Source organism: Cygnus olor, chromosome 3, assembly GCF_009769625.2.
Source record: "Cygnus olor isolate bCygOlo1 chromosome 3, bCygOlo1.pri.v2, whole genome shotgun sequence".
NCBI classification, from domain to species: Eukaryota; Metazoa; Chordata; class Aves; order Anseriformes; family Anatidae; genus Cygnus; species Cygnus olor.
In genome coordinates, this window is record NC_049171.1 from 71,898,764 (window position 1) to 71,911,240 (window position 12,477).

The following is a 12,477-nucleotide window of genomic DNA, read 5'->3' on the forward strand; positions in this document are numbered from 1 at the left end:
TTGCTGGGCCTTCTTGAAGAAAGACTGAGACCTTTTGGTAGTTTCTATATTTAAGTTGGAGAAAGTACACTCCTTTTTTTTTCTTTCAGCCTGTATTTTTGAAGGAAACTCCAGATTGCACCTACATGTTTGAATGGCATACACAGTATGCCTGCCCACCTGTTAAATCCACTGAGTGTTCCTACAAGTAAGTTGTTTCCACAAGTGTAAGATGGGGCTGTATGATGGCAGAAATGAGTACAACCTTACTGCAGCTCTGCAATACTGCCTCTTTAGTTATTGTAATAATACTTGGTAAGTGTGGTCAAATATGGACAATTGCCTGTGAGTTTTAACATGTGCTGTCAGGATAAGTTTCTACCCTAAGATGAAACAACCTGCTGCAACCCTCCATTTGTGCTTGCCATGCATTAAACTTGTGTGCTTCAATGAAGTTAGAATTACTCTTGCATTGGCAGTAGGCTGTGTACACAGCCAGTTGCTGTGGATTAGCTGATGCAGTGATTTCTCTGTACTGAATTTGAAGTTTTTGGGGACCAATGAGTCTGGTGCAGAGTTCTTTTCTAGCAAGATACTCTCTTAGAGTTATTAAGATGAAGCTTATTGTAAATCACAACTTTGAAGTTACCGGAATTACCTTTTTAATACTACTTGATTTCACTAATTTAAATTCTTTATCTTATAGGGATGATGAAGGAAACTTCTATGACTTCTCATCTCTAACACGGCATAGAGAGAATTGGGAGGCAATTGCTTTATCTGCTTCTACACAGAAATACTATATTAACGTCTGCAAGTCCTTAGTACCATACGGTGCTGCACGTAAGAGCTAAATAAAAATATATTCTAGCTGTAGATAGAGGAGGCAAATGGTAGGACAGTACTGCTGGATCTTCAGAGTAAAAAATCGTAAAAGCAGATTATGTGGAGACAGTGGTGTCACTTTGGCATGAGAGGGAAGGCTAGTTTTTGGGCCTTATTTCCATGTGTTTCGTATATGAGATCTGCTTGCTGCTCATATCTTGATCTTTTCAGCACTCCAGCTCTTCTGTTCTTACACAAAGTCTTCAATAGCTCCTGGAGATTAAAATAATTTGGAGTAGGATGTTAATGTGTTTTCTGTGGCATCTTCTGAGCCTGGTTCCACACGGTGGAGTGGAAGACCAGGCATCAGGCTCTAGCCTTTCACTATGAGTAGTAGTCTGCTTCCCTAGTGCTAGCTGCCACTGCTTTCCTGCGTGAAGTTGAGGTGGTTGCTGCTGCTTGTGACTGGGGAGAAGGTGGGTGGTTATGAGTATGATTGGGCATTCGTTTGGAGGTAGATCAGCCATGACATAACTGAAAAGGGAGTTTTATTCCAGGCAAGCAGGCCTTAGCAACTTTTGGAGTAATAATGCAGTATATTAATCTGTACAGGTTCCTGTCCTTCTGATGCTGCTGCCTCCATTGTGGAGGATGCAAAATGTGTAAGCCTTGGAGAAGTGGCTGATGGACCCCGGTGGGAAAATGGCATTTCTGTTCTGAAATACATTAATGGGGATCAGTGCCCAGATAAAATTCGCAAGAAAACAACAATATTGCGCCTCAAATGTGATGAAAGCAGAATAGTAAGTGGGCTTCTCCTGGCAGGGCTTTGCATTTTCATGAGTTTGTACCACAGCATCTGTGTGAAGGATGGTGGGACAGTTCTTAACTATTCCCTGGTCTTGTGCAGCTGGTTGGGAGGCAGCCCTATGAGTCTTATGAGTAGACTATGAAGTAGTACTCGACCTTTAGATGATGAGCAGTTCTTAAGAGATCATCTTGTACAGTCTAACAGTTTTTAGCATCTGTAATACCTTCAAGTTGTCTGTCTGTATGTTGAAGGTGAGCGTATTGTGGGGTAGGAAACATAGGGCAGTGCCAGTTGGCCAGTGCTTGGTTGCACCTCCGTGTGCCTAGCCATTAAATACGCACTTGAGGCATTTCACCATAATGTTTTGGATTTTCTATTGCGTGGCTAGACTGCATTTAGCTCTACTCTCATCAGTTTTATTGCTACAGATAATGATTTTGGACTGTCCTGTATATATGAGATAGCTACGGTTCAATACTGTAGCCTTGGGTTTATTCACTGCTCCAGAATGGGTTAATTCTTAGGACTGTTATTTGACATGAAGCTCAGCTAGAGGCTTCAGGAATAAGCCTGTGGCATGAAATCTTACAATATCACTTGAATTACAAGCTAACTGCTAGTGTTTTGTGTTTAGGAGTCAAAACCAGAACTTATAATGGCCATTGAAGATTGTGAATATAGCTTCTTATGGTTCACTGCTGCTGCGTGTCCTCTTAAAAGCAACGTGCAAAATGACTGCCGGGTAACAAATCCTGCAACAGGTAAGGAGAAAGCCCCAGAAACTTTGTAGGTGGAAAAGACTTCTGGAAGCAGCATTACTGTTTGTTCTCAAGGGATTTATTAGAAAAGGGTAGTGACTAACAAGCTTATTGGTGGTGGGTAGAAATATCGTGTACTACAATGTCCTTTGGAAAAGGTCTGTAGAAAGTTTGCTATATATCTGTTCTGAAACTAGTTTTGCCTCCAATTTTTGGTATGAATTCTGTCTTCTAACCTAGCGGGCAAGTAGGTGCTAGTTGACCTTCCAACTAAAGGAAGTTGCTGAAAGCTTTTAATACGAAGAAACATTGTGACTTTGAATCTGCAAAAAGTTTAAACTACACCCTGTTTTACCTACAGGTCACCTCTTTGATTTGACATCACTGAAGCGAGAGTCTGGTTATATAATCAGTGATTCACACAACAGAAGAATTGATTTGAATGTTTGTGCTGAAGCTAAAAGTTCATGTGCTAATGGAGCTGGTAAGCATTTCATCCCTATTGTTACTGTATTTGCTGACTATGGTGTACCTGGAAAAAAAAAAAAAACAACAAACTACTTATGCCCAGGTTTGTGGCAAACTGCAAGTGGCAAGTTTTACTGAAAACACGGAAGGACTGAAGAGAACAATTGTATCTGAATTGCTTAGCAAGAGATACAAAGACTGTCCTAAGAAATAAAATGATGTGGTTCTATTAAATACCCTTTTTAACCTTAAATGGGTTTACTTAGTCTGTGCCCTTATGTCTGTAAGGATGGGTATCATTTTGGTGATGAGGGCAAGACTGTAGATGCTGATGCTAAATCTCTTGACTGTTGTGAAAAGAAAGAGGATATTAGCTTTCAGCTAGAATGAATTGAGAGCACTAACTGCTGTGTGGTGGTTGCTGTGTTGATGTAATGCATCTTCATTCAGCCTTGTGTCCATGCTTCAAAATCTTGCCAGACCCCTTTCTAGCTTTCTGTTTTTTGGGTGCTTCTGAAATATCATTAGCAGCTAACTTGTATTTTAGGATTCTTACAGGCAGGCACCTTAATGAAATTATATATAGTCAAGGTGATATTTTTGTGTGAATATCTTGGATTTTCAGAGGAGTAATCAAAAGCTGGGCTCAAATGTATATAGTTATACTACATTCTACTGGTTAATAAGTTATTAAAGAGAGTATTTGGTTTATTTCAGTGCAGCTCAGCTCAGTTTAATGGTAACTCCAGATAGTGTGAAAAGCCTTTCCTATGGAAATTAGAATAGGGCTAGAATCTTAAGTTTCCTGCTGATCAGTAAGGTAGATGTGCAGTGCAGTTTTGAAAGGCAGTTACATCAGACTTCATCTGCTTTGTTCACTTTTTCACTGTAGCTGTCTGCATCACTGCTGGTCCAAAACCAATTAATGCTGGAAAATTAAGTAAAACTTTAACTTACGAAGATCAAGTGTTGAAGCTTGTTTATGAAGATGGAGATCCTTGCCCTGCAGACCCTGAACTGAAGCATAAAAGCTATTTTAGCTTTGTGTGCAAGTCTGATGCTGGAGATGACAGCCAGCCTGTTTTTCTGTCTTTTGATGAGCAGACGTGCACTAGTTACTTCTCTTGGCATACGTCCTTGGCTTGTGAGGAAGAGGTAAGAATTACTTCCATGGAAAACACTTCCGTAGGACTAAACTTCTGGGGGGGGGTTATGCATAATAATAGTGTATGCTTTAAATCCCTTGAGAGAAAGGTCTCTTCCTCTAGCACAGAAATGAAGTTCATATAGCAACTCTGAAAGACTTTTTTATTGGTATGTTCAGCAGGGATGAACAGTAGTTGGCAAACTTGTGAACATGGTGAGTATGTTAAAATTTGAACTCTTTAGATCAACCTCTCTGGCATATACTTAAGTGCTTTTCTGTACAGCTGAAAAAAGCCATAGGCAGCTTCTTGGGAAGTAATAGTTAAGATCCTCCAACAGAACAGGCCAATAAATCGGGCTGAGTTGAGGATGGATGACGTTGCTGTGCCTGGGGTTGGTCTTTTTTCTGTGCGAGTGACTAAAGGCTAGGTGAGTCTGATCAATTCTGTTAAGTGCAGTGACAATTGTGAGAAACAGTTCTGAGAAACAAAGGTTTTTCTCACGCTATCTGATAAACACTGAACAAAGGATCTGCCTTTACTTTATAACACAAGTTGTGATAACTTGATTTGGTCAACTCTGGATGAACTGGTGGTCCAGACAATACCTTGAGCTATTCTTACTGTAGCTAGTTTTAGCTAGTTAAATTGTTGCTGGTAACAGGTGCACAGAATGAAAGCCAGTAATAGGAATAGAAGGTTAAATGGTTTGTGTTCCCTGAGCCATAGGGTGAATTAAGGTCTCTTAACACCTGAGCATTAAATTTAATGAATGTTTAATCCTTGCTACTTTGAATACTTCCTAGTGTGACCATGGTTCTCTGACTAGTTGTTCCCCCCTCCTGTGACTGCCTCAGTTTTACTATAGCTCTCACTTTCATTTAGAGAAATGCTTTTCCAGCTCTTTTCACTGATGGAAAATGTCATGTTCCCACTTCTAGTCTTTTGTAGGAGTTGAGCAGCACGCAGTTGTGGTTTCCTCTCTAGTAGTATGTACAATATGTGCTCAGATAAAAAAAAAAAAATCAATAATGCATAGAAACAGTTGTTTTCTAACCTATTAACTTTGATCAGTTATCACTTGTGTGTTTCTGATCACTTTTCAGTGTATCCACAGTGCCCCTAGTTTGTTTCAGAGTGGCAATGGCTAGGTAGCAATAATGATCTCTTGTACTGAAATGAAATTAAGACAGAAACAAAACTACCAATATGTGAACATTAATAAACTCCCCAAATTTCAAGTGTCAGTAAGCTTATGCACTTAAAAAAATGTTTCCTCAGACCCTGATTAAAGCAGTGCTCAAGCCACAAGCTTGCAGTGCAATAACTTTACATTGTTACAACCAAGTTTTTTTATTGGAAGTGGTCCTCATCTTCCCTACAACATTGAATAGGAAGGAACTGTAAGATCCATTGATCCTATGACTGTAGTGACTATGTATGCTGGAGGCTGCATTCTAGAGCTTAGTTTTGATGTTATTTTGATATGGACTCAATTCTATAAATGTGTTTAAGAGCTTGACTTTTTTCATATGTAGCTTCTAGGTGCTTAGTATCTACAGCTAAGCAAAAGCCATAATAAATGCTGCTTTACTTGAATAAAACTTTGAACTTTTAAATGTAGCTACATTTCTCACTGTGGAGGAGAGGATGATTATCAGTAGGTCAAAAAAAATAATAAAATATGCTTTCTCATAGGTGAGGTGCTCAGTATTGAATGGCAGTTCTGTTATTGACCTGTCCCCTTTGATACATCGCACTGGGTATTACGAGGCATTTGTGGATGAAGATGTAGCAGATGTTTCTCCAGACTTCTACATCAATATTTGTGAGCCTCTCAATCCTATCAAAGATGTTAATTGTCCACCTGGAGCAGCTGTTTGTATGGTTCCTGTTAATGGACCACCAATAGTAAGTATTAGGCCTGAAATTATGGGAACATGCATTTCCTTACTAGTTTATAACAGTATCCGGGACTAGAGACCTGATTTAAACTATAGGCTTTACAATGGAATAAATAAATGGACCACAGAATTAAAATCTACTCTGCAAAATTCCCTTTCTTTGCTTTCCCTACGAAGCAGTATTTACTTATTCTGAGCTCTGAAGATTTTTGGGTGTAGAGAGATTCCATGCCCTGATGAGTATGAGCAATTACTACAGAGAATTTTTGTGTATTGCTGCATGCCAAGCACTGAGCCTGGGAAGCAGAATGTCTGTCTGCTATTCAGTGGTGCAGAAATAGTGCACTTGATTCTATGATAGCCTGTTTGCAATATGAAGGAGGATGTGTCCTAGCATGCTCCAAAACATGTTTAGTATTTCTAAGAACTTGACAGCTGCATAGTCTTAAAAAGACTGCGACAGGATATCGGGCAACTTGTCAGTGTTATATGTCCTTAAGAGACTTTGGAGGCTCTTGCATCTGAGGTCTTATGTGCATCTTCCACAGCTCGCAAACAAAAAGTTGCGATGGTTTTTCATGAACTTCCTCGCTGATCTAGGGAACTTTTGCTAATACTACACCATTTTCAAGTGTTGGTATTTTTGGCACAATGAGTTTTAAAAAAAGAATCCACCCTTAAGATGCAGAATCTTCCTGGCTTTTGTGGCTTTTGTCAAGCTTAGCTAAAGGGTGTTACGAGCTGTGCAACTTGCTTTGTTAGGATTGAAATCTAGTTAACTGTTCTTTGAGTACAGAATGCAGTTTTCAAAAGTGCATAGGAATTGTGCTATGTCAGCTAAACAGATGAATCTCTGAACTGATCTAAATCTGAGTTGATCTGAAATTTAGATGTTACTTTTGTCTTACTATATGTTTTTGCTTGTGTAGGATATTGGTCGTGTTACTGAACCTCCCAAGCTAAAAGAGGCAGTAAATGAGGTTTACATCACTTACACCAGCACTACTCCTTGTCAGATAAACAACAAATTGAACTATACTTCTCTTATTGTATTTCATTGCAGCCAAGGAACTGGTCTGGTAAGACATCTATTAAATTAATGTTGATATTGGTGTGCAATGAGAAGTGGGGAGTAACAAGTATTAGCTTTGCTTATAGCTAAATCAATGGTTCGTTTCCAGCACGTAAGGATGGTCTTGTTTCATACAGTTGAGCGAGGAATACGCTTAGTATTTGTGTTCTAAACTAGGCAAAATTTCATAGAGCATGAACTTTAGGCTTGAAAGGATCAAGTTGTGATGGTTTCAAGGATCAGATTCCACTGAAGTAATGTACTGATAACTTATTGCTGGCATTAAGCTTAATGTTCTACTGTACTTTGTCTGGGTCCAAAGGTTGAACTTGTACTATAAGCTAAAACAAAAACCAGTGTAATTGTTTATAAAGCTATTATGAAATATTTCACCTGTGATGTAATCACTTCTGTAATCATATACAACTCTCAAAATTTGCATTCAGATGCTATGTTTTTTCATTGACACCTGAACAATTGAAGCTGCATGGTGGTATGAATTTAACATTCCCTGAATTTTTTTTAACACTTAACGAAAACAGTAAAGAAGCACTTGGGTATATGTGACACACTAGATCTTGTTAAAGATGCTCAGTGGAACTGTTTTCCGTCTACTTTCTATCAAGATGGGAGAAGAACTGAAATCCTAGGCGGCTCTGAGTATTACACATGCCATACTACTACTTTCATTTAAAATAGGATGACAAAGGAACCAACGTTCTGTCCATACCTTAACTTTGTTAATTTTCTTAACTTTTTTTTGTTGTGGAGAAATACAGAAAACTCACACTTTTTTTTCCTGCTTGCAACCGAGGTGAACATCAAAATCTCGACCCTAATTATAGTAAGAAAACTTTCCTACTTCAATTCCTATTTGTTTTCTTTAGGTAGGTAGAAAGTTCTTCACCTAGAGCTTTTTTGGTACTAGTTGCAATATTAATGTATGGAGTTTGTCCTACAGTCAGTAAAACCTAGTCGGTAATAATTGAGGTTAACTGCTGGAGGGAAAAGAATAATGCAGAAAAGAACAAATTTTCCAAGGTTAAACCTAATCTTCTTTTATTGTGGTCTTTGGTAACAGGGCAAGCCAAAGATGATACGGAAACTTGACTGCAGTTTTGTGTTTGAGTGGGAAACTCCAGTTGTGTGCCCTGATCAAGTGAAAACTTTGGGCTGCTCTGTGACTGATGAACAACTACACTATACTTTTAACCTGACCAGCCTTTCTGGAAGATCATTTGAGGTAAAGTCTTCTCAGAAAGTTCTTCTAAACTTCCTGGAATGTGAGAAGAGACTGAAGTGTGTGCTGCAGCTGTGGTCAGTGTCAGTGGTGGTTTGCCTTTTGACAGAGGGAGTAACATGAGAGCATTGCCTTTCAATGCTTTTGAGGGGGAAGTTCATGACTCTACTGTTGGAAAGGAAGGAGAACTTTTCACTGAAGGGAATCTTGATTTGGCCTTGAACACGAAGATGTCTGCTGAACATACTGTATCCTTGGACCAATGGGTGTACTTACCTGCAGTTTTGCCGCATAAATGAAGGCCAAATTTGCAAAATTGGTTATCTGCATTAAGCAAGGACTGCATGAGATTTAGTTTATAAAGCACCCTGGTTGTTCTCGCTAAGTATTGACTTGCAGACTTCAAGAGGCAGCCTTAGAATCATAGAATCATTTATGTTGGAAAAGACCTAGTCATCTAGTCCAGCCTTTAAAACCTTGTTTCTGATGTTTCTGGGTGTCCACACAGGTACTTTCTGGATCCCAAAGTTACCATGTTAGTGTATGCAGTAAAGCAGCAGATGTGTACCAGGGAAAATGCAAAGATGGAGCAGTGTGCCTAACATCTGAAAGTGGTGTGTCATCCTTTGGAAGCCTAAAGGAAATGAAAATGGACTATAGCCGCCAGGATGAAACAGTCATCTTGCAGTATACAGGAGGTGATCGGTGTCCTCCAGGTGAGACTGCAGCAGAATCTATGTAAAGAGTTGTTGGCTTTCTTACCCTTAAATCTCAGTTTTGTTGCTAAAGGAGGGAAGGAGCATTTATTTTGCATACTGTAGTAGAAACATGGTTTTCAGTCATGTGCACCATACTCATCTACAACATCAACGCTTCTCTTTTGGAACAGAGTGCAATTTTTCTGTAGGGGTGATCATAGCTAATTGTATGCTACATCTGAGTTTTCTAATTGGGTTTTGACTTGATGTTTCAGTATTTGTTGTCTGCCTCTGCACATGACTCTTCTTGAATGGTGTTGATGTGCGGGCTTTGGGTATGGTCCTGGATGTGGATATGCCTGCTATTTGACTGCATGTTGTTCAGAGAGCATACCTTTCTTTCTCAGTGACTGAAAAGGGGGAGCTCTGTGTGTTCCCCTTCAAGTACAAAGGGAAGAGCTATGAGCAATGTATTACGGAAGAAAAGAAGAGGCCGTGGTGTGCTACAACTGCGGACTACCAGGGAGATGGAAAGTGGGGATATTGTGTTAATGGTAAGAACTTCTTATATCTAATATACAAGGCTCTGAGTTAATAGTGTGAGTTAGCTGTTATTAGGCTGGGCAGAAGACCTCTGATGTAATGCAATGAAATGAAAGGGGTGGGAGTGGGCAAGGTAAGGAATCTATGGAACAAACCTAATTTTACTTGAGAGAGTTGAAAGAGAAAGTTCATCCCTTTAGATATCACAGTGGTTCAAAACCACATGTTCAAGTGCTGACTGCCTTGATGGACATCCCTCATCTTGGAGGGAGGAGTTACACAACTTCCTGAAAAAATAGCATGGGAAGTTAACCTAGGGAAGGAAGTTGCTAGGTAAAGCATTTATGCTGCTTCTCTCTCTGGAACAATACCTGATTAAAATTTCTCATATCTCTGAATTGCTACACTAAAATCCATACATGTCTGGAAGACTTGCAAAATAATTATTTTCTTCCAACCTCCCTTCTTATAGCAACTGCAAGAAGGGTGTCTACCATTATTTTCATATGTGATGAAAATGCTGGCAGTGGGAGTCCATACCTTATGAGTGAGATGCTGGGCTGTGCTGTGACGTTTGAATGGAAGACACAGGCTGTTTGTCCTCCAAAGAAGATGGAGTGCAAGTTTGTTGAGAAACACAAAACTTATGACTTGAGAATGCTGTCTTCTCTGACAGGCTCATGGATCTTCTTCCACAATGGAAACTCGTGAGTAATGAGCAGGGAGCAACCTGCTGCTCAATATATAGCTGAAGTTATAATGTGGCATAGTACTTCTGTTCAGGTCCATGTTCAGGGTTGTTTAAATTTCTGACAGCATCTTAAAGCTGTAGATGCTTAATGTTGTTTGTAGACTTAAAAAAAAAAAAAAAAAAAGGCACAAAGGGACCCATTTTATCTGAACAGGATGAATAATTATGGTCTTCGTCATCACGCTTCTCCTTTGTTGGTTTCCTTTTAAAGAATGAATAAATCTAAACCAAAAGCTTTTTAAAAACTTTCTGCTTAAACTATCTTAAAGTAATTTTGTAGCTTAAATGCCCTTTTCTAATTCTTAGGTATGTTGATCAAAAATCTTAATGTTTTGTTTGCTCTCTCTTGACTCAAGCACATAACATGTTGTCTAAAGTTCAAGAAAGGCTTTATCTCCATAAAGACAGGGCAGAAAAAAAAATGCCAGTATCAACCTAAAAGAAAATGTAAATGTCAGGAAGTCATCAGCCTTTCTAGTCTGACCCACCTTGTTAACAAAGAAGTGAACTGGCAAGGATAAGAGCATCTAATCCAAAAATTAGCATCTAATTCTAAAAATATGGTAAACTGTGGGTTAACAAAACCCTACATAAACTGTAATGCTCCTAGTTCTTTTGTTCTTATAAAACTTAACTGGTATTACTCCAAAGAGGCTTAAATTGAGAGCACTACAAGCTCTATAGCTGAGAGAAAACTTGTGTATTCCTTGTCTCCATTCAAATTTCTAGTTTTGACTCGGGTCAAAACTAACTAGTGAACTAATCTGGCAATCAGTTTCTCTGTACAGTCATTTACTGTAAAATAACTAAGAGTAACGTGGTAAGTGTTAACATGTGCTTTGTTCCTTCAGCTGGTTTGAGTATTTGATCTTTCAATGTGGCTAACTCCTTGCAAAGAGTTTACAAAGCTTATATTTCATCTTGACAGTTTAGCCTAAAGAAGCTTTTTTCTGCCATGTTCTTTGTTTAGGTACTATTTGAATCTCTGTCAGAGGGTACATGAAGGACCCACAGGCTGCCCTGAAAGAGCCAGTATTTGTAGGAAAAGCAACAATGGAGATGTTGAAGTTCTTGGGCTTGTTCATACACAGAAGCTCAATGTGACAGGTATAATTAACTTTTGTTCCTGTAGGGAGCTGAGAGAACCAAATCTTACAGCCTAGCTGTAATGGCTCTTAAAGGATTCTACTCAACTTTGAGATACTTTTGCCAATGTGTCTTCAGTATTTTCTGTTTAAAGAGAACAACACAAAATTAAAAGTAGTGTTTAGGCCATGAGAAAACATTAAAGCAAATAAGCAGTGTTGTAATTAAAGCTGTAACAGGTGAATTGTCTGTCTGAACATCAGGAAACACTTCCTGTGAGGATGACTAGCGCAGGTTGAATAGAGTCTGTGCAGTCTTCCTCCTTGGAGATCTTTCAAAGCAGTCTAGACATGGTCTTGAGGAAATGACTCTAGGGGACCCTGTTAAACAGGGGGTTGGATAAGACGACCTCCAGAGGTACCTTCCAACCTCTGACTGTGGGAGGGGAGAATTATTTTTGGTTCATCCTGTTTTGAAAAACTTGTCCTATGTCTGCTAATGCTTCCAATTAAAGCAGCATGTGGGAGATGACTAAGTGGCTTCTCTCCTAAGAAAAGGAGTAGAAATCCCAACTTTATTTAAGTTTTCAATTTAAAGAATCTTTTAAAAAATGCTGTTAAGTTTGTGAAAATGAGAAGTCTTCCAACCAGCTACAAAAAAAAAGATATATTGCATTTGTTAATTGCCTGAGTTTGTTTATAAGCTGTTTACTTGCTCTTAAGATGTCAAAAAGGACATGTTAAATATAAAAGTTAGTCATACCCATACTGGCAACCTGAACATAAGGTACTATGTGAATGCAAAAGTTTTGGAGGAGTGATTTTTAAATGATCGTCATTGTGAAAGCCTCAAATCACACCAGTGCTGTAACTGGTAAATGATTTGTGGGGTGGAGGGACCTAGAAGTTAGTCTAAAGTAATGAAGTCTGGAGAAAGAACAAAGGAAATTTGTCAGTTGCTTAGGAAAACCTTGCATCACTATTTCTCTTCTAGGTGATACAGTGTATATTAGTTACTCCAGTGGGCAGGAATGCAGGAAAAACAAGAAAGTAACAACAGTTATAGAACTGAAATGCGCAAAAACAGTTGGCATGCCCTTGCTGCAGAGGTGAGTAACAAATTAGTGTACTATTGACTGATCTTCATGGTTTCTGTTGGACCTCTAATAACTAAGTTTCAGGACAGTGACCCTCTATT

At 38.9% G+C, this 12,477-nt stretch overlaps 1 protein-coding gene across 3 annotated transcripts in view; it reads left to right on the forward strand.

Moving 5' to 3' along the window:
* The window catches only part of IGF2R (insulin like growth factor 2 receptor), a 56,583-nt gene that overhangs the window by 36,594 nt on the left and 7,512 nt on the right, over positions 1-12,477 (forward strand). For all 3 annotated transcript variants that reach the window (XM_040551289.1, XM_040551287.1, XM_040551288.1), the window contains 14 exons: positions 90-187; positions 686-822; positions 1,417-1,607; positions 2,250-2,376; positions 2,735-2,857; positions 3,734-3,996; positions 5,685-5,897; positions 6,820-6,969; positions 8,044-8,205; positions 8,711-8,918; positions 9,308-9,454; positions 9,916-10,150; positions 11,165-11,301; positions 12,274-12,388. In XM_040551289.1, the coding sequence (XP_040407223.1) occupies positions 90-187; positions 686-822; positions 1,417-1,607; positions 2,250-2,376; positions 2,735-2,857; positions 3,734-3,996; positions 5,685-5,897; positions 6,820-6,969; positions 8,044-8,205; positions 8,711-8,918; positions 9,308-9,454; positions 9,916-10,150; positions 11,165-11,301; positions 12,274-12,388 (2,306 nt within the window). The remainder of the gene's footprint in view (positions 1-89; positions 188-685; positions 823-1,416; positions 1,608-2,249; positions 2,377-2,734; positions 2,858-3,733; positions 3,997-5,684; positions 5,898-6,819; positions 6,970-8,043; positions 8,206-8,710; positions 8,919-9,307; positions 9,455-9,915; positions 10,151-11,164; positions 11,302-12,273; positions 12,389-12,477) is intronic.